The sequence below is a fragment of the Crocuta crocuta genome, unplaced genomic scaffold (genome assembly GCF_008692635.1).
Source record: "Crocuta crocuta isolate KB4526 unplaced genomic scaffold, BGI_CrCroc_1.0 scaffold119, whole genome shotgun sequence".
Taxonomy (NCBI): Eukaryota; Metazoa; Chordata; class Mammalia; order Carnivora; family Hyaenidae; genus Crocuta; species Crocuta crocuta.
Genome location: NW_027551562.1, coordinates 825,699 through 845,297, shown reverse-complemented (window position 1 = coordinate 845,297; position 19,599 = coordinate 825,699). Strand labels below are relative to the sequence as shown.

The window sequence follows — 19,599 nt, the reverse complement described above, 5'->3', positions numbered from 1 at the left end:
TTGTGTCTCCCCCCCCCCGGCAGGATGCCGGACCAGATCTCCGTCTCCGAGTTCATCGCCGAGACCACCGAGGACTACAACTCGCCCACCACGTCCAGCTTCACCACGCGGCTGCACAACTGCAGGAACACCGTCACGCTGCTGGAGGAGGTAGGTCGGCGCCGGCGCGCCCCACCGGGGACCCCGGCGCGGCCGCGGGGAAGCCTCGCTGCCCCCGCTCGCGGTTGGGTTGTTTGGATTTCTGAGCGGGGAGGGAGGGGATGTTGGGGGCTGGGGCGGCCACACCCCCTCCGGAACCGCTGCCCCTACTCCAGGTGAAGAGGGGACTTAAGATGTGCCGCCCCCTGCCCGCATTTTCCGGGGCGCCCACCCCTCGGGGCTCCAGGGGGCTGGAGGTGGGGAGAGGACTGAGCGAGCTCCTGGCACCCCTAGGAAAAAGAAGAAGAAAGTCCTCTCCCTATCTTGGACCCCTCAGGGGAGCCCTACAGTGTGCGAGGCGCTTTCCGCATCCTTCTGACCCTGTCGTAACCCGCGAAGTGGGTGGTGGCAGCCAAGAGGGCAGAGGGAGGCGAAGCAACGTGGCCAAGGTCACCAGCGAGGGACCGGGAGACGGTCAGCGAGCGCCCCTCTCCAGGGCCCGGCCCCGCCGGGCAGGCTTAGCCGCGTAGGCAAGGGCCGGTGGAAAAACCCCAGAGGAATGAGGGGGAACTCAGGCTGAGATTGCCTCCACCCCGGGGTTCCTCCCCATTCAGTCTCCTAAACCCTGGGTGCGAAGGGAGATCTGTGCGGACCGGTCCCCACCCGGCTCCGTTCACCCGAGGGTTTGGTTTTGCCAAGGCTGCTGCGCCAGCAGGACTTGCCCGCAGGGCACTGGAGGCTGTGAAGAGAGACCTGAGGCTGCCGGGGAGAGCTGGCCAGAACGGGGGGCCCGAGACTGCCGGAGAAGAGCTCCCCTTATCTGGACCCTCCAGGGAGGCGTTGTGGGTGTCCTGGGCAGGGCCGAGGGCAGAGCCATTTCCTTTAAAATTGAAGTGAATGAGTGACAGGGCAGAGTGGGTTAGGGAAGGAGGCACCCGCAAGCGCGAGAGCTGCAGAAGCCTCTGAACCTCAATAAAATAGGACATTCCTCCTGGAACCCTGCACCATCTGCGAGTGCCATAAAGCACCACTCCCGTCCAAACCAGCCAAGCCCCTTTCAACAGGAAGAGACGGTATTGAGGGAACCTGGGAAGGCAGATCATTTTCCTGGGGTGGATTATCTTGTGGCTGGTGTCTTTGAGGTTTGGGGAACTCTTTCTGATAGCAGCTTACCGCAGCCAGCCCTTCTGTCATATTTAGAAGCTTGGGCTTCTATGGGCAAACTGCTCTTGGTACAGGCTTTGCTACTTCCAGAAGGTTTGCTGCTTTGAAAAGGCCAGGTTCCCTACAGAACTGGCACTCTGAGGCCCAGGGTCCTAAATTTTAGAAGGAAAGAGATTTCTTTGCTCGGTGCCGGGTGCCATCGTGCCTGCCTGGTGCAGAGAATTAGTCTGAACGTTTTATGCCAGTCAAGGATGCTTCTAGAGTTCTCTGTGAAGTTAATGTTGGGTCATTGAGCCGGAATTTGAAATTCATTTGGAGAAANTTTTTTGGTCATTATTATTATTATTTATTATTATTATTATTATTTTGGTCTTTGTGACTTGCCAGCAGCCTGATGTTTAGTGTCTGGAAATAAACAGAGTCGCAGGGCATTCAGCCCCATGATGGGTCTGTCCTTCATGTAATTGTGATAAATTGCAACATGCTAATATGGGAGTATTCTGCATCCTTTTTTCTGTACTAATTGTACATGCCTTCTGAAGGATGGGACATCGATTAGACTGAGTGGTTATTTGCCTTCAAGATAAAATTTTCAGTGCCTCCTAATAGAGCTGTCAGTTATTTTAACTTTCCTTTTCTGCACATTCAGATAGTGTTACTCTATTCTGTTTGTGATAAGGGAAGTAGCTGATAATGCTCTTTGTAGGGGTTATACCCACGTATTTTGCAGCAATAGGAAAGGACAGGATTAATGTTAATTACGTGCAGCTGCTCTTGATGTTAGTTTGAGGTAACTAAATTTAAAAGTGAATGCAACAAATAACATTTTTTTTTTTAAATGAATACTGTTCTGCAAGGTTAGGTAGAAAAATAGATCCAATCTTAATACAAATATGGTCACCGTGAATTTGAGAAGGAATCAGAATCAGGCCAGAAGTTCAAAAGTGTCATGTGAGAGTACAATGGTAATACCCACACTCTCCCCGATGGTAATACCCACACTCGCAAAAATAGGACCATAAATGTTTCAGTCAGAATGACACAGTAATTTTGTAATTCTTTTTCTGAACTGCAGTATGGTACTGGTCAAGGAGTCATTGCTCCGGTCTGCATCTTTTTTAACTCTTGAATCATACGCCATGAAGTTGGACTCAAGAGGAATTGCCTTTTNATGCCTTCTGAAGGATGGGACATCGATTAGACTGAGTGGTTATTTGCCTTCAAGATAAAATTTTCAGTGCCTCCTAATAGAGCTGTCAGTTATTTTAACTTTCCTTTTCTGCACATTCAGATAGTGTTACTCTATTCTGTTTGTGATAAGGGAAGTAGCTGATAATGCTCTTTGTAGGGGTTATACCCACGTATTTTGCAGCAATAGGAAAGGACAGGATTAATGTTAATTATATGCAGCTGCTCTTGGTGTTAGTTTGAGGTAACTAAATTTAAAAGTGAATGCAACAAATAACATTTTTTTTTTTTAAATGAATACTGTTCTGCAAGGTTAGGTAGAAAAATAGATCCAATCTTAATACAAATATGGTCACCGTGAATTTGAGAAGGAATCAGAATCAGGCCAGAAGTTCAAAAGTGTCATGTGAGAGTACGATGGTAATACCCACACTCTCCCCGATGGTAATACCCACACTGTAATACCCACACTCGCAAAAATAGGACCATAAATGTTTCAGTCAGAATGACACAGTAATTTTGTAATTCTTTTTCTGAACTGCAGTATGGTACTGGTCAAGGAGTCATTGCTCCGGTCTGCATCTTTTTTAACTCTTGAATCATACGCCATGAAGTTGGACTCAAGAGGAATTGCCTTTTGCATAAATGTGGAATATACCTGTTGTTAGTTTCTTCTTGATAATCAGCACAGTTGAATTTTTCCTTTTTTCCCCTAAGTTTGGATATATGGAAGGGGCACATTATAAATATCTTAAAAGGATCAGAATTCAATTCTTAAAAAAATACGGGGCATAAGGTTATTCTCAAAATGTAAGAAGTTGTTTTGGGACAAACCACAAAATCTTGTCGTCGTAGGCTTCACAAGTGAGATACTTGGAAACTTTAAGAATGCTGTTTGTGTTACTTCGTGGTTATTCTTAGGAATAGGACTTTTGGGTACTTTTTTGGTGATGTGGAAACTTAGGAATAAGAATTCATTTGGGCAGTTTGGAATTCTTTTGAAAAACTCTCGTTCTAGTCATTGAATGCCTTCCTGTTTATTTACAAACTGTTTTTTTTTTTTTTGCTCCTTGGGTTCCTAATCAGCCTACAGAAGTCTCAACTAAAAAGCCATAGCTCCCTGGGGCGCCNCCCCCCCCTTTGGGCGTGTCCCATTGGCAAAGCCTGTGCTGTGCTTTGAAGATATCCGTGCTTTTATTTAAATCTCTCTGTGATGAGCACTCTAGGAAATGGGTCAGAAATGTGCAGAAAGAGGCAAAGACTTTGCTTCTGGCCTCACCGTTGGGGGCGGAGGGTCCCACATGACCCTGGGTGTTATGGTGAGGGTGAGGTTGGCACACAGCGAGTGTCTGCCTGTGGGAGGCAGGGGTGATTAGCTGCCCGGGTTTCATCCTGATGTCTGAGTGTTTTCCAGGCAAAAAGGCAGCGTTTTGCTTATTCAGCAAAGCACACTGATGTGTGCCATTTTACTCGTGACCATTTGGAAATTATGAGTAAATTACAAGGAGAAGACAGTTTTGCTGAGAAAGGAAGGGAAGCCGGCATTCCAGGACCACTGTGCATTCTCCATTTAAAGGCTTAGACCGGTCAATACTTAGTGCTTGTTGAAAGGGAGAGTCGACATGATAAATGAAGGTCCTCCTGTTTATTTAATATTGGGGCAGCACTTTATCTTTTGTGATAATGGGGGAGCATGTTCTGCCCATTTATTGAACATTTGAGCCTTATTTGAGCTTTATGGAGGAGGGACACTTGTGTCCATTTTACAGAGAAGAAAATTGAGGCCCAGGGAGATGAAGTGATTTGTTCCCAAGCTCAAATGGCTAGTAAGTAAATGAACTTAACAGATGTTCTAAAAGTCTCCAAAGCCTACATATCAGTGGCTTTGTAGAGAATGCAAGAGGCTTCACTTTCGTTGTACCTTCTGATTTTGATCTTCTGAAACCGAGGGGCCTAAGTTCCTAAGTGGCTTAGGATTTTTGTCCTGTACACATTCCAGGGAGTTCTTAATAGTAATACTTAAATACATCACTTTTTTTTTTTCCTTGTGCCTTTAAAGACTTGGGTATGGTTTTTCAGATTCAGATGTGGAAACTTATTTGGGCGTAATCTGGGAACAGCATTCACTCAAAGCATTTCTGGGGAGCACAAATCATTTTGCTCAGTCTAGCTGAGATATTGGAGTTGTCTGGATTGTGTGATGGAGAAGGTCTTTGAGAAGGAGGTAAATAAGGCTGTCATTCTTAATTGAGTTGGAGGGGGCAGTTCACAGGAGAGGGAAATGATACAGGACATTGACCCCAGCAGTGCAAGCTGAATCGCTCAAATTACCATCCAGTCAGTACACAAATTGTGCAGTGCCCAGCAGTGTGTTAGGCCCTAGGGATACTGAGGTGATCACCCTGCCCTCATGAGGTGTATAGTCTAAAAGTTTTCTTAAGGGAGCCGACGAATGTGGGTCTCGCATTAGGGGTTAGCTTGCCTTAACACACGTGATGTGTGTACTCCTTTCTGAAGCCACAGAAATGTTTGACTGAAGAAATGAATGAAGGTGTGGAATGTAGATATGTTATCCAGGCCTCTTTCTTAGTAACTATAGTTACCAGTTATTAGCATTCCTACTATGTGGGAGCCCCATGCGTGCTGTTACTTAATGCTTACATGTGCCCCCTGTTAGCACTGACACTGACCCCATCTTCTGACAGTGACTCTTTTGCCCAAGGGCACACACACGTAGTGGGTTTGGGCACGAATCCTGTTTAGGTAGCACCCTCTCGCGTGCTAGTCAGACGCCATCTGTATGTGTTTCTTTGCTCTCCGAGTAAGTTTGATTTTTATCCATGTTCATTTGGGCATCATCTGTTATGCGGATGACGAGAGGTCATTAATCTTTGATAAATGCTTTTAGGTCCTCCAGTGTTATCTGTGGGATCTCACACATAGGGCCTTTGTGGCCAGGGCTTGAAGTCTCATCTTGCTCATCAGCTCCAAGTGTGCTAGAATGCAGTTGCATTATTTCTCTTAAATTTTGAAAGCTGATAAACTTAGCAGCAAGTGTTAGTTTATCCAGCAGCTGCTAAAGTTGGTTGTGGTCTTAAAGAAAGGTACATCTCAGGCAGGGTTTAGATAAAATCAGAGGTGGTCTTGTGCATCAGTTGAGGTTTAATCAGTATATACGCGCGTGTGTGTGTGTGTGTACATGCATATGTGTGTATATACGTGTGTGTATATGTTTACATATATATGTATGTATATACATATGTTTTTATATATATGTTTTCTTTGTCCCTGATCTCTTGAGGATAAAACAACAAAAAGTAAGTAAGTCTTCTCTTGAGGCTGCTATCTTACACAGAATTCTGGGCTCTGTGGTCCAGCCCTCTGATCCAGTTTAGAGGTACTGAGGATGAGTTTTCTCTGGACACAAGCAGCCAAGGTGAGTGAGCAAGGACTACATTTATTTTCCTGCAGAAGCAAGAGAGCTCGAAACTCGCTTTATGTACCAGAGCTCCTGCTTTTTCTAAAACAAGGCTCAAACTGTTAGCCACGTGTTCCAAACTAATGCTCTTTGCCTTTCATGTACATCTTTAGAGTTTAAAACACAATTTTCCACGTGGACTGTCTACTGAACCTCCTTTGTGGTAGCATCCTTTTCATGAATAAAGTCAGGCTCAGTGAGGTAAATTACTTGACCAAAGTGACACCCTAGTGATTGATAGACTTGGGCCCGGAATGCAATATCTCTGCCTTTGTTCCTTCTGTATTTCANGCTCTTTCCATGTTTTAGCTATTGTGGAGAGTGCTGCTATGAACATTGGGGTACATGTGCTCCTATGCATCAGCATTTCTGTATCCCTTGGGTAAATTCCTAGCTCCACTGAATTTTTTTTTATTCCCACTTGATATTTAGTGCCAGAGATAAAGAGTTCGGGGTAGAGAAGGAAAAAGGGAAAGACCATTCCTTTTCTCTGTTCTTCAAAGACCTCTCTTTTCCAGAGAGATCTGGAAATCTCTGCCCTTTGTTGTTAGGGGTGGGGCTACCCGGTAGCCCTCCCTGACTCAGCAGAAGTGGAAAGGGCCCGGTGGCCTCCAGCTCCACTGGGAATACTTAGCCTGAGACTGTGGACCACCTTGTCTTTGCCTGCGAGGTGCCCACAACCCCGGCCAAAGAACCCCTGTGCTTGGTTGGGGTTGCTGGAGGAATCTGGCTGCCTGCCTGTGGCTCCTTGGTTGTCCGTAGCCCTGCCTCTTTCCTGGGTGCTGCGAATCACTGGGCTTCAGAGCCTTAGGGAGCTTGGAGAATGTCGAGTCTAGTGCTTCCTAGCCTAGGAGCCTGATGTCTGAGGGACCCAGGAAAGTGGTGATGGGAGTCTAATTATCACTTGCAATATTTCAGGAAAATTAATAGACGTCTTAATAACGTGGCTCAGCCTGCCTCTCATGCCAACTGTCTTTTTTTTTGGTTCATCTTAACCCCTTTTTTTCCAGTTCATTTATTTAGGTGGAGGAAGGGCAGAGAAAAGGAGACAGAGAATACCAAGCAGGCTCTGTGTTATCAGGGGTAAGCCTGATGCAGGTCTCAAACCCATGAACCCTGAGATCATGACCTGAGCAGAAAGCAAGAGTCAGATGCTCAAATGACTAAGCCACTTGGATGCCCCAACTGTCTTTGATTTGGGCTGAAATATCAGCTCAGTGGCGTAGCACTGATTATCTTCTGCTGATCAGTTGCTTGGATTGCCTGTTAGAGATTCCTAATATTGGGAAGCAAAATATGTTCTCATTCCTGTGATTGATTTGCTAGGGTTTTGTATCCTCATGGGAGAAAGCTCATGAGGGATGAGGACCTATTTAGTCCCGTTGTGGAGACTGAGGCCTGCAATGGGAAGGAAGTTGAGCAGAGATTTGAATTCAGGTCTCCCAGCTTCCAACCCCGGGCTCTTTGCACTGTGCTTTCCAAAAGGGCTATGGGGGCTATTTGTGCATGGTGGTGGCTCTCTCTCTAGAACTTGCTTCCAGTTCAGAGGAGAGGAGAGTCAACCTGAATTTAGGAACCTGGTCTTGCTAGGCAGCCTGCAGGTGGAAATTTTGGTCTCACAAGATACGCTGTGAGGCCACAGCAGAGCCCTCCCTGGTGCTGGGTTAANGTCTCTCTCTCTCTCAGAAATAAATAAAAATAATAAAAAAAAAAAAAAAAAAGCTTCTTGGTCCTGGATGTTCCAGCACTATCCAGACTTCTGTCTTCATGTCTGTGAGTCCATGGAGCCTCCAGAGGGGTGGTTTCCATTTATGTATCCTAGTCATTTGGTGACTAGAGCCAGACCTTGGCCTCAGCCTTTCCCACGCGAGTAAGTGATGAGGGTGGAGACCACTTTGCATCTGAGCCTCGGTTTCCTCGTTTGATGAATAAATGGCGTTGTTCTGAGCGTTCTAGGTGAGAGGCCCTCCTCGTGTGACTTTGCTACTGGTAATATATGGCCTGACAAGTGTCAGGGTCTGACCAGTCAGATTAGTCAGCCTTCTGCAGGGCGGGGAGGAAGGAGGTGAGAGGCCTCCTTGCCAGGGAGATGGGTAGAGTTCTCTGCGCTGTGCACCAGCGGGAGCCTCGGCTTCCCTTACTGGGTTCACCACAGCCCTGTTAGTCCGTGTCAGGCAGGCTCCTGAACCGTATGGTGTCCTACTTTCCGCCTGGGGACAATACCTACCTCTCAGTGAGTCCGTGCATGTAAAGTGCTTAGAACAGGGCCTGCCATGGTTAAGTGCTCTAGAAACAGTTGTTCTTTTTAGCCTGCTGTTGTTGCAGGTTATTACTGTCGGATTAGACCGTTTGCATGTGTAGCTGAGAGGACAAGACTTGGTCGACTCATTTCAGGAGGGTGGGTGAAGAGATCAGACGGCGGGGCTGGCCGCGTGCCTTCCAGGAGCTGCCAGAGGGAGGACCGGGGCAGCACCCGTACTGTGGCCGCGCAGGCTCGCGGTCAAAGCCAGTTTCACCTGAAACACGCCGACAGCTCAGTTTTCCTCTATCCTCTGCTCTTGGTGGTGCTTCTCTGCAGGGAACCGCTGCCCAGCCGCCTTCTCTGACCCAGGCCCGCCCAGTGGGCTCTACCGGTGGATACCCATCGTCTGTGCCTCCTTTGTCACTGCCGCTTCTGTTTCCTCCCCCGCCCCTGGTACCCCTACATTGGTGCACCTAAGCCGTGACCTTGCTGCCCCTTTTGATTTCGGCTGGGGCTTCAGGGTAATGAGCCACTTTCTCTGGTATGTAATAAATGCAGGTATTTGATTTTGGTCCTTTGTGGGGAGGTGCTGGGGGAAACATTTATGCCATGGCCCTGATGGGGACAGAGTGTGGTGGCTCTGTTGTGTGCCTTACTGATTACAGCCCAAAGCTCAGAGACCACAAGGGATTCTATTTTGGTTTGGAGGCAGGCGTCTTACAGTGAAAAGGGCTTACCCTTGAGTTTACATTTCTGTGTGGCTTATGACTTCTTTTCAGTGTCAGTAAAATGAGTTTTAATTATGTGTGGGGCCGGGGTTTGGTCAGTCCTGGAGGCCCTTGACCCCACTTGGTCTTCATGGAATCTGGGAGTTCCCAGTAGGCTCCTCCAGCTCGGAGCACATTCTGAGCGGCCCTGTGTTGTGGGGCTCTTTGTGGCCACTTATATAAGAACTGAATTTTAATGCTGGGGTTATGGTGTCATTTTCCCCAGAGAACTGGAATATATGTCCCTTTGATAAGACAGCACTCGATCTAGCCCCCCAGAAACTATAAAAACGAAACCAGAACCTTATGCACCAGCGAGGTAAAACCCAAAAGACGATTGCGTTTTGGTACCAACTGTTAAAGAAAGCCAAGGTGGCTAAGTCAAGCTAGATCATCCCTTTTGCTACTGCATGTGCTTTGGGTAGAGAAGAATATAAGCTCTTCCAAGCCCTTTTCTTATTAATACAGCCTGGATACCTTGTATTTCTGTAGCATTGTGCTCAGGGGCGATGGCAAGGATGGCCATGTCCCCGGTGCCCTGCATAGCACCTGACCTGATGTCTGTATTATGAAATCAACTTGACAGAGTTGGAAAAGGGCTTTAGAGACCATCTGGTTCAAGTCCTCTTCTGTGGATGATGAAGTTAGGCTCTTTGGTTGTAGCAGATTCCACCTTCCCCCCCAACAACACAAAATACGGCTAGTTCGCGAAAATGAGGATTTGCTTTAAGGACTCCTAGGGCTGTTTCCTGGCCATGAGGGGCAAGAATGGTAGGCAGTGTGGATACTCTCTTCTGGACAAAGGGCAGAGGACGGCAGCCCTGGCCCCACCTGCTCCCTCCCTCCAGCGCCCCCACCCCCACGCTAGCTGAGTCATCGTGCCTGATTCACATGTCCACAAGGAAGGGTTGGGTCGGCCCAGCTTGGGTCAGGACACCAACACTAGCCCATTCGGCTTTGGCTGGGTTGCCGGGGTTACCTGATGGGTGGGCATAAGCCCTCACCTTCATCAAGGACCAGGTGTGACACTGATCCTCAGAGAAGGGAAGAGGGTAGGGAAGCTCCCTCTGTATACCCAGACCACATATCAAAGTCCGGACTGGGATCCAGATCTTCTAGCCCCGCGTGTTCGTCCTTCATTGGCGTGAGAGCAAAATGAAGACCAGGGTACCTCACAGGGTTATCGAGAGAAGCAGTGTGGAAGGCGAGGCAGCTGCATGCCCGGCACCCAGCGGCACTGGGAAGATGTTTACTTCTCTGCCCTTCCCTCTGCACGTCTCACCTCCCCTTGACCCTTCTGCAGTGTATTCATTCGGGACGTTTTGAAGGGCTGTGGTCAGAGCACTGTGCTGCCCAGTTGTCGCTTTCCTGATGTGGTCAGGAAAGACCAGCATCCCACACAGGGTGTGGGCAGACGAGAAACACCCGGCTGCTGTTTAAATCCACAGTGATGACATGGTGCTCAAAAAGTAATCCTCCATAGATACCCAGGATGGATGGAAGACGGCAGGGCAGCTAGGTTCTGTTCAGGAAACTTTCTGGTTTGGTGGGCCTGCTCCCGGTGTTAAGTAACAGAACTGCACAAAGGTCTGATGCGGGCTGACAGCTTTCCTTCCATTAAGTGGCTTCTTCACTGACCGGTTACACACAAAATACAATTTGAGCATCTTCATTGGTTTTTGAAATGTGGGAAATCTTCCTTTATGTTTCATAAATCATTTTTTTATGAAGCCCATTTCCTTTTTTTGGTAATGTTTATTCACATTAATAGCACTTACATAAAATTAGGTACTCCTTATTTCCACAAAGTGCAAATCAAAATAAGCGTTCACTGCTGGCCCAGCAGCTGCTATTGCTTTAATAAGGGTAATATTTTTCATAGCAGAGCAAGGGAACGCAGTGCCTCCCAGTAAATAAAATGGTGCCAAGTCAAATAACGCCGGCACCGTCCCGAGGTGTCTGCATTTTGTGTATAAGAGTTTGAACAAATTCAGAATCCGCGAACACGATGGTGAGGCAGCTCCTCCGTGCTGGGTGCCCTTACACACATCACCTCGCTCAGTTTCATCCTTCCACCAACTCTGTGCGGATGGGTGCCATTTCCCCATTTTACAGTTGATGAGCTGGGCTTAGAAAGGATTTGGCTCTTTCTGCCTCCAACTCCTCTCATCCTTAAGAAAAACGCTTTCTATTGTGAATGGAATGCTAATGAGATAGAACAGTCAGGAAATGGGCTTCAGCTGAAGCAGGAGATATTTAGGTTAGAATTGAGTAAGAACTTCCTGGCATGGTAAATACCAACTGGATGGCCACGGAAATAGCCTTTTTTCCCCCGGAAACTGATTTTAGGATAATTTTGTCTTTGATTGGCAAAGGAAATAAATTTTGTGCTTAGGTTCATACAGGTCTTTGCTTTTAGTAGAGTGTTAAGTACCTTGGGCCAGGGTATAATAGTTGAGGGTAGATCTGGTGAAGGTTTTCCAAATACTGCTAACTCTCTACTTCAGTTATATGCCTACTGATTGCAGAGAGCAATTGGAAAAACCCTCCGTTACCGGATTTCATGAAGGTTGTGCTGTATAATGACCGATCTAGATGCTGAGCCTGATTCGTGGTCTGTCCTTCTGGTGTCTGCAGCCTGTAGCCTTTCATTGGGTTAGTGATTTCAGTAAGCGATTGCTCTCCCTTCCTGAGTCTCAGCTCTGCACTGGGTACCTTACATGCCTTATTTTTAACCTTCACATTGTCCAGCTAGTACATGATGGAGCCAGGAACCAAACCTCCATCTGGAGGGCTGTGTAGCCCACACCTGCCCTTTGCCAGCCAACCTCACTGTTGTGATGCGGCTGCAGAGGGCGAGGGAATAGCAGTGCGTCAGGCTGGCATTTACTTTCTTAGTGGAAACACACACACATGCACACAAGACACGCTTCTGCCCGCGGAAGAGGAAAGCATTTTCTTCTCCGTGTTTGTTTCCTTTGAGTGGGAGGTGTTTAAATTTAGATAATTTATATCCCTCAGAGGGGGCAGCCAATTCATGATGTGGTATGAGAGGGATTAATGAGAGAATTGGTATTTTCAAAAAGAGTTGACCTCTCTGATTTTTCTTTATGAGTGGCAAGTAGTGAATCATGTTTTAATGAGCAGTTGTGCTTCGGGTTTACTCTCCAGCATTTTTGTACTCTGAACAGTTTTCCAAGTGCTTTCTTAGGTATTGTCTCATTTCATCCACACGTCGCTTTGTTAGGCAACAAAACCCCCTTTTCCTCACTTGTGAGGTGTGAAAACTGAGGCTTAAAAAGTTAAAATGACTTGTCACTGGTCACAAGACTGAAAAAGCCTGCTGGGGCTGAGGTCAGTTACCAGCTCGTGTTTCTGAGGGAGACAGACTTACACGGTAGGAAATGTACTGTCCCGTAATTTTTAACTTAAAGAATTACCTTTTGAATAAAAAGCGTCTATTTTATTATTTGCATTATTAGATTCCCGAGTGCACACCCACATAGGTCTTTTGTGGTCCTTTTTTTTTCCCCCTTAGTAGCTCAATCCTTCAAGTAGATTTTTACTCTGTTTCTGTTTTAGTTTGTTGGTTTGTTTTTTTTACTTTTACACCTATACAGAAGTGGGGAGGCCGGTGTGAACCTCCACATCACTGTCATCGTAGCTGTCATCCGCCTCACCATGATCTGCTCTTGCTCAGTGTCTTCACCTCTGCCCCCACCCTCGAATTGTGAAATTAGTCCTAGATATTGTTTTATTTGTAAGTATCCTAAAAGATAAGGAGTTGGCGGGGGGGAGAACCACATTACCATCTGCAGAAAAGATAATTTTCTCAAGATCATTAAATATTCAGTGTTTAAAGTGACTTTTTTCCCCCTTTAAATAGTTTGGTCCAGTCAAAATCCACATGAAATGTGTATGTTGAAACTGGTGTGTATTTAAAATTTCTTTTCATCTGTGAGTACCGCCTCCATTTTTCCCCTTTGCAGTGTTTTGTTAAAGAAATGGGTTGTTTGTCCCACACAGGTTCCCCTGGTCTGGATAACGTTGATTGCATCTCTCTGGTGTCATCTAACATGTGCTACAGTCTATTATGGACATACTTCTGTTGCTAATAGTTTTATCATGGTGAAGAATAAGAGCAGTGCATTCATTCCCTTCGTAGAAAACTGGGGAAAGCATACAAGTTTAAAAGTCATCCATAACCCCATCAGCTGGGGATGGCGAGTATCCGGCTGAGTTTCATTGAACACGTCATGAGCATTTTCCTGTTTCATCGAAGTCTTCAATAACACTTGATAAGGCAGGTCATTGGATTAATGCTGTTTCCCTCCTTCCCTTAAGTTGCCCCGAATGAGGAGCTTGTGTGTTTTAAACAGTTGGCTCAGCAGTTGCCCCAAGGAGGTCCCGCTGTTGAAAAGAAAGCAGTGAATATTTGTGTCTGTCGTTACCTGCACAGGTGTTGACAGAGCCCTAGAAGTAGAATTGCTGGGTCAAAGCCAGATCTGTTCGCAAGTTTCTGAAACAATTGTCAGGTTGCCACATCCCCTGCGGAAGGCGGTCTGTGTCATGTTACACTCCTAAGCCTGGGCGGCCCGTAAAGGAGCTTTTCTCCACACAGGGACAGCTTCGAGCGAGGCCTTAACCTAAAAGTTCCTCCGAAGGAAACTGTGGCCCTCATCTGTGTGTTTGTGTGCTAGAAGTTATTGTGAGTAGTGGAGGGAATTAGCCAGTATGGGTGTGCGTGTTTGCAGGCTGTCTGCTTAGAGGAGTGAATGACTGAGACTCACTGTCATCTCAGTGTCATGGGAAAGGGGGACAGCTCTGTCTTACCAGCCTGCCAGCCCCTTCGCGGCCACTTCCCTGCCCCGAGCGGCCTCTCTGCTGAAGTTCCCGCTTACCCTGGAAGTGAGTTTGTGGGATCAGTAGAGAGCTAGCATTCACCGTGGGAAGGGGGGCGTGGGTAGAAGAGTGGACTCCTCCTGACCAGGCTGTCACCCAGCCACAGGCAGCTGGTCTCCTGTCTCCCTTGCTGCGTCTGCAGTGTGACTTCCCTTTACTAGCCCCAGGGAACTTTTCTCCAGCTGGAAACCTTTTTTGGACTAGTAAGTATCTTTTACAGACCTACTGTTACCACACCGTTCACACATGGTTGTGAGCTAGTTGGTTTCCTACATAGCACTTGGCTGAGAAGTAGGGCGGAGGGGCTCCTCTAGAAGTGAGGTGAGCCTGCTGGGGCTCTGGGGTTCTTGAGAGCAGCCCGAGGGAAGGAGACTCAAGAGGAGGAGAAGGTGCCAAAAGCAACGTTAACTTGTCTTTTCTGAAAGTTGGCACATAGTTTCTCTCAGCCAGGTTGTATTTCAGATGTCCTGGAGACGGCCCTTGGCTAGGGAGCCACATCCCTTTGTCATCTGAATTTGGTACAGTACTGGTTCCTAAGGTGGTTTTCCTGGGCTAACCTGGGAACTCAACCAGGAATGTTTTTCTAGGGTGGTGCTTTCTCAGTTCCAGAGGTTACAGAGAGACCCAGTCTTAAGTCTGAGATTGCCTCTGAATGTGTGGGGCCTCTGCCTTCCTGGGGCTCTTAACAAGTGGCTTTTGGGGGCACTTCTCTCAGCGGGATTTCAGCAGAGAGTGGGCTTCTTCAAGTCCGCGGCTAGTCTGGTAGAATTTGCTGGATTCCCCGCCGAGTATTTTACATGTGGTATCTTAGAGAAGCCTCAGAGCATCAGGAAAGTGAACAGTATTAACTTCAGTTTTGCAGGTGAGAAAATTGAGCCTAGAGAGAGAGACAGTGACTTGACCCAGGGGTGTGGCCATTGGGGAGGCTGGAGTTTGTGTTTCTGAGGCCCAGGGGCTTTCCATGATCGGTGTCCTCGTCCCTGCCCACTTGGTACCTTTCTTCATCCTCCTACCCATTTGAGGCATTTTGCTTCCTCTTAGGGTCCCCGGACTTTCTCCTCCCCACCCGACCGTGATCACCCTGGCTGAGGACCTGTATCTTCCTTACCAAAGTCTGCTTTTAGGTGACTCCCCTGGAAGAAAATGTCACTGACAATTCACCTAAAGGCATTAAGGCGATAACGTACTATAGCAGCTCCTCGCTCCCAGAGCTGTTTGTGCTTCTAGCAGTGCGTGATGCCCTGACCCATCAGAAGGGTGGGCTTTCCAGCATTGTGGGGAGGCCACGGGGAGGCAGGTTTAGGTGGTGAGCAGGCGGAACCCCTCACACCTTGCAGTGTAGCTGGCTGTTTCTCCCCTCATCTGAGCCCAGTGAGCCCTTAGAAACAGTGCCAAGTTAAAGTCTCTGCATAATTTAATCTTTGCGTCAGCCTCAGGAGGTGGACTCTCAGGTCCCCGTTCTACAGATGGTGGAAGCAGAGAGTCGGAGAGATGCCAGGCCCTTCCCTGCGCCGCTTGCATTCCTTGCACAGGCCCTCACGCTGCTGCTTGGGCAAGTCTGTCTGTGGCGCTAGACACTGCGGGCGCTTCACCCGGCCTGACTCTTGGAAGCACACGAACGGCCAGGAGCCTGACACGGTGACACTTCCACCGTCTGTCTGTGCTGGGTGGCCTTCCCGGTGCCCTGCGCCTACCCAGGCGTGCTGTGGGTGTGGGCGTGCTTTCCTCTGGAGCAGTCAGTTGAGAGCTTAGTGTCGATTTCACTTCCTGCCATAACGCGTCATGTCACTTGACTTGGTGACTTAGCTTGATCTGTTAGCACCCCCCACAACCATGTGGCATTACTAAAGCAAATATTGGTGTAAAAAAACACCAAGAGCAAAAGAACCCTACTTTGAAATAGCCNNAGTGTTTGATGAAAAGGCTTCTGGACATGTTTCAGCATCCATTGAGGTGACTGAGCTGTCCTAAGCATTCAGGAGCTGTTATAACATTACAGTAGCCACAATTTATTGAGCTTCTCTTTGGAGCCCAGTACTGTGCTAAGTTCTGTAGGTAAATCTTTCTAATCCTTAAAGCAGCTTTGCGTGAGTTTCTCCATTTTATAGGGAGAAATTAGGTACGATCCGTGACTGCCCTGATGGCACAGGTAGTCTGTGGTAGAGTTCATGTTCAGAGCACGCCTGTGGGCCCTCAGTGTCATACCACTGCCTGAGGCATTATAGCTCTCTCAGAGAAAGTGGGCCTGGAACGAAAAATGTGAAATTCATTGTTTAAAAAATTATGTATCTCTTATGGGTTGAATACAGGAGTATGAATACCAAAAATATCAGTTATCTAATTACTGCTTGTGCCCTTTCCCCTAGAAACATTATAGTGTGAGGGGAGAGAGAGAGATTTGCTCCATACCCAACGCAACTTGTTACCCAGGGTGAGTTAATTTGTGTTTATTTCTGAAGCGGTAGTGGTTTCTTCCCGACTGCCTGATCCCCTTGGGCTCCCTTGTAGGATAAGTTGCTATGTTGTTCTGTCTTCTGCCTCTCAGGGAAGACCGGGTGGCTTTTCATCTCCTGGGAAGCTTCCCCCTTTGCCTTGCAGCCATTCATTTTTTTTCTCAGGACCCTGTGGTGCCTGGAAAACAGCCCGCTGTTTTGGGGGTCACTCCCTTCTCCAGCCATTCTGCTCAGCCTTTTCTTCACGTAGGACCCACCGTGTTGAGATGCTGGTTCCAAGCCTGTTGCACATTACTCCTGAGGACACGACTTTCTTTTATCTGTTTGTCAGTTTCCAAAGCCTGGGAGCCCGTAGCATCAGCCCTGTTGGAATGAATGTGCACCCACACACATGTACAGGAGGAGCCTTGAAAATTTTAAATTTAGACCTCTGTGCGCGGAAGAATGAGGGTAAGGAGAGTCTGAAGGAAGTATTATCTGTAGGACTGATCAGGAGAAGCGCGGGGAGGAATTTCAGGGCCTGTAAGAATTCACGGGAAATCATGTAATCTGGGCATTTTAGAGCCAGAAGTAGCCTTAGCGATCATGGAGGTCAACCACCTCACTTTCCAGATCATTGAGATTTCTTGTCAGCCTGGAGTTTGTAGCCACTGCCTTCTTCAAGGCACAGAACCAGACAGATCTCCTTAAATTAGTGCTTTTATTGATTTAAACACTTACTGATCATCGTATTGCGCTCTAAGTAATTGATTTTGTTTTGTGTTTGAACTCTGAGATGGTTTCGTCAGGAAGGAGAAACAATTTTAAAAATTCTAGGAATTAACGCGATAGAACAATGCCCACCAGTGGGAGGGAATTGCCTTCTGCTGAGCCTTGTGATGATGGCCCCGCCTCCCACCTCGGCTCCTACTTCCTCCCACTTCTGGGTCTAGGTTGTTAGGTTCCCTGTGGCCCCCTTGCTCTACTCAAGTCCCTTGTAAATTTGCTGGTTCTTAGAACTTTCTCTCCACAGAGACTTAAGTTTTCTGTCCACGTCTTTCCCACAGCACAGTCCTCTAACAACCGAGTGGATTCCCAGCGTCTTAGGTTTGTACAGCACCTTACAGTTTACAAAGAATTTCTGGGTATGTGTTTTTACTTTGTGAGGTAGCGAAGAAACAGTAGCTCAGAGAAGCTAGCTTGCTTAAAAGCCTCACGGAGGGGTGAGTGCTGATTAAATGTTTCCTGGTGAGGTGACTCCAGTGCTTCTAGCTTTTTCCTGGACAAAGACCATATTTTTCCTTCAAAAACCTCCCTGATGAAGAGGTACTCTGTATTTGCTAAGCTTACCTAGAGTTCCTTGAACTTGAAGATTCATCCCCCACACTCTCCTCAGGTGGGGGACCCATGCTCGTTGGTTCTTGGGTCTTGTGTTCCCCCGGCCCCACCCTGTGAGTGTGATTGTCAGGCCAGCAGCCCCAGTTCTGGACCCAGCCCCCAGCCCCCAGCAGGAGCAGCCCCGGGGGAGGTAGTCGAGGAGGTCCCTGACAGAGGAGGTCCCTGATGAGGGGGTCCCTGACAGGTTGGAGCTGCAGGCTGGCCCGAGCAGCAGAAATGAAACAAGTTCCACGCAGGCGTGTGCGGGACCAGCCAGAGCCACTGAGGGCGTTGCGGACTGTTGGCTGGGGGGGCTCTGGACACCAAAGCTGTTGGGGAGCTGTTGGGGCAACGTTCTTGGGCGACAGCCCCCTCTTGGTCTGCTGCACACATATCTTCTGGTGCTGCTGCCGGCCACTCTTAGCCAGACCTTTCCTGTACGCAGAGTACTTGAACCAAGCAGCTCATTTTTAGCTCAGTGCTTGCTGGGTCACATGCCATTCTAACTGAACTGCATCCACTTGTTTAAACCTCACCACCACCATATGAGGTCGGTACTGTTCCATGTCTGCCACTGCCACTGACTGTGCTGTTTTGGGCATGATGCTTGAGGTCTCTGTGTCTGAGCTGCCAGCATCACCTGTGAATGTGTGCTCTCTTCCCAGCTGTGGTACTTGTGCTGTCCTGTAGCTTGGTGTCCTGTTGCGTGGGCTGTTGTGAGGGGAAGTGAGCAGGTGCAGGTGAAAGATCACGAGCTCCTTGATAGCCTGACCCCCACCCCCCAGTGCCTCTGCGTGTGACCCGGGGCAAGCCACTGCCTCCCTCTGGATCTGTTTCTTCATCTGTCAGTTGGGCATAATAGACATTGAAGGGATGGTTGAGGCTGAAAGGAAATGGCTGTTGGGCATCTTCTGCGCTGCACTGGCACATGGTGAACACTGAGTGTACACGGTAGCTGTAAACTCTCAGGCTGTGCCCATGGGGATGCTGTCCTCACCCTTTCATGTGTAGATTAGCTAATAGGCTCAAGGGGTCCTGTTAGCAAGGCTGGCCACTGTTCTCACAGAGAACACAATGTTTTGGTGAAAGGGAAAGTTTTCAGGTTGAAAGGTAAAAGGTTAATACAAGAAAAAAGGGGTTACAAAAGCTCTTTGAGAAGCTGTGGGTAAGGTTCTGCTGGCCTTTAGTCCTTTAATTTTCGTGGGATGGAAAGAGACCGCCTACTACTCCTCACCTCTGTGCACACCCAGCTTCTATTTCCTTTTTTTTTTTTTTTAAAAAAGACTCTCTGCACCCAATATGGGGCTCAACCTCATGATCCTGAGATCAAGAGTCACAGGCTCTCATGCTCTGACTGAGCCAGCCAGGTGCCCCCAGCTTTTATTTCCTGCTAGGACTATAGTTCTGTCCTAGTTCAAGCTGCTTAACATACCGTAGACTGGGTGACTTATAAACAAACAGAAATTTGCTTCTCATCGTTCTGGAAGCTGGAAGCCAAAGACCAGGGTGCCAGTATGGTCACTCTCTTGTGAGGGCCTCGCACAGTGGAAGGGACAAAGAATTTCTGTGAAGTCCGTTTTATATGGCACTAATCACATTGATGAGGGTTCCATCCTCATGACATAATTATGTCCCAAAGGCCTCACCTCCTACCACCACCACTCTGGAAGATTAGGGTTTCAACAACCGAATTTGGGGCAGGGAGTGGGATGCCAGTATTCAGTCCATTGCAGGGACTTTTTTTTTTTTTTTTATCATGGATATGTTAGGATTAGATTTTTTGGGGAGGACTAGCAGACTTAATTAGCATTTAGAATTCATAACAGAGTTTTCTCTTTGAAGTATTTTCATTTTTGTTACACTGTGGAGACTTATTTCTAAAAACGTGGTGTGTTGCATTATTACTGAGGA

At 47.7% G+C, this 19,599-nt stretch overlaps 1 protein-coding gene across 3 annotated transcripts in view; it reads left to right on the top strand.

Annotated features, from left to right (window-relative positions):
• Positions 1 to 19,599, top strand: part of ASAP1 (ArfGAP with SH3 domain, ankyrin repeat and PH domain 1) — a 309,560-nt gene that overhangs the window by 42,534 nt on the left and 247,427 nt on the right. For all 3 annotated transcript variants that reach the window (XM_077750030.1, XM_077750027.1, XM_077750029.1), the window contains exon 2: positions 24 to 150. In XM_077750030.1, the coding sequence (XP_077606156.1) occupies positions 24 to 150 (127 nt within the window). The remainder of the gene's footprint in view (positions 1 to 23; positions 151 to 19,599) is intronic.